General features: G+C 45.2%; 1 protein-coding gene across 1 annotated transcript; it reads right to left on the bottom strand.

Annotated features, from left to right (window-relative positions):
- Nucleotides 1-466: 466 nt before the first annotated feature.
- On the bottom strand, nt 467-1515 carry LOC147422165 (uncharacterized). The gene is made up of 2 exons (XM_086503789.1): nt 1207-1515; nt 467-1114 (listed from the first exon to the last, which is right to left on the bottom strand). The coding sequence occupies exons 1-2, from the start codon at nt 1513-1515 to the stop codon at nt 479-481; spliced, it is 945 nt and encodes a 314-aa protein (XP_086359915.1). The 3' UTR covers nt 467-478.
- Nucleotides 1516-2079: the final 564 nt, after the last annotated feature.

The following is a 2079-nucleotide window of genomic DNA, read 5'->3' as shown; positions in this document are numbered from 1 at the left end:
GTCATTAGGCTTTTACAGGGTTTGATGTATTAAGCATCGAAAAAATAATGTGACCACATCAAAACTTTGGCCGGCTGACCCAACAAGCGCCTTGGCTAGGTGGGCACTTGTATGTTGTTATCACCTCCAAACAGAAAGCCATAGGCTCTCCCAAGCATAGTTTAAACTCCACCTGGATCAAAAATATGGCATTGATCATCACCATCCGTTTGTAAAACTGATACAAACCACCCCAGCGTTGCACTTGTAAACCCGTAAGCTATCCATGTATGAACTCTTGACAGCATAACCCTTCAAAAACCTGTACACATGAACCTTCTTCACACATAAAACATGCTTGTACACCTTGCAAACCTTTTACATCATTTGTTTCCCACCATCGGCTAGAGAGCTCGCCATAGCATGATTGTCTTCAAACAAGATAACCTGGAGATTGGCATAGAGGCGCTTGCATAGCAACCTTCAACAACATATTCGTTCAATGGCATGACATCCACCTGCGGTAACTGATCCTCCAAAGCAAACACGACATATCTTCACCTGTAGACTCTTCAAACAGCACTAGAAAAGGTGGCAAGCCTTGCATACCTTGTATTCTCTCCATAGCTTTAGCAACCAAAACCTGGGACTCGTCATCTACATCGACCACTGGATCATCGAACCCCCAGTCTGCTTCATCGAAGCACTCTTCTTCAGTCAACATGGCCTTACCATCACAAGGCAAGAGAGAGGGTTGCCCAACCCCCTGGTCCGCACAAAATGTCTCTTCACCTACAATTTTTTGCTCTTTGACCACCTTATCGACATACATAACATCATATGTCTCATACCTTGAGAAAGCAGACTCCATTTCCCATGTGTTGTCCATATCCAAGGCACTCCTATAGCTCGAATACACCTCGGCTTTCTCCACAAAACTCACCGAGTTTGGCACTTCAGCTATCTTCTCCACTGCTTGCTTTTCGGAAGTCACTTGGTCAAGCACATCAGGCGGTACTTGGTAGACTCCTCTTTGTAGTTGCTGAGGCCTCATAGGCCCACACGGTATCGTCTCTACTCTGTCATCACCTCTGTCCGCTGCTACCACATGTGCCTCAACAAAGGGTCGGATTACCTGAAGCTCATAGGCCCAGACGGTATCGTCTCTACTCTGTCATCATGCCTATCCGCCGCTACCACATGTGCCTCAACAAAGGGTCGGATTACCTGAATCTCTTCCCTAGCAATTGGCCTTGGCACCAATGGACTCACCAGAACCTGCTTTGCATGTTGCTTCTTTAAAACCTTCTTCGTCCTGCTCTGCGCATAGGCTACTGCCTCCTCGTACATGCACGGTCCATCTATCTCGACTTTCTCCCACACTTTTACATGCAAGTAGTCCACAAACTTGGTCATCTTCAAAAATTCTGCATTCTCTACACCAGTTACCTTAACCAACTTGCTCCATATGGCCTCGAACTCCCACACAAATGCTCGAAAATCACCGTCAAGGCTTTGCTTTAGGTTGTCCATCATCTGCTTCACTTCACTCCACTGCGTCATTAGGAAATTTTGGAGGTCATTTGGAGGGCCATATGAAGAGAGAGAAAAATAGAGCGCGTCCAATGAGCATGAAGGCTACGTTACGTAGAAAAGTACCTGAAAAAACTCAAAAAATAGGAAAATAGCATAAAACTTTCACGAAACTAGGATTGTAGCATAGTAATTTCCTTACTTTTACCGAGCTTTTAGGTGCTTGCGTGTGGTCCCACTTCTGATATTCTCTCATGGTCATTAACGTACTGGAGGGTGACCATTAAGCCCGCACAAGATATTGGAATTTTGAAACACTTTCCCTCCATTAGAATGCTTTCAAAGTGAATCTCCCTCCACTAAAGCTTTTCTCTGAGAGTTATGGCATCCACGTCTTCTCGCCCAAGAGCCTCAAGGTGTTTACTGTCTCTCACACCAACAAACAACAACGGCACTTTGCCTAGAAGGCCAAGTAGTAGCATATCCTCAATTACAATACCAGCTTCAATAAGTGCAGACAACCAATGGGTTGGACAAAGGATAAACAAAGGTTCATGGGTCCTCATG

This window comes from Adiantum capillus-veneris, chromosome 27, assembly GCF_014529385.1.
Source record: "Adiantum capillus-veneris isolate H3 chromosome 27, ASM1452938v2, whole genome shotgun sequence".
In the NCBI taxonomy this organism is placed as follows: domain Eukaryota; kingdom Viridiplantae; phylum Streptophyta; class Polypodiopsida; order Polypodiales; family Pteridaceae; genus Adiantum; species Adiantum capillus-veneris.
This window is presented reverse-complemented; position numbering and strand designations above follow the sequence as displayed.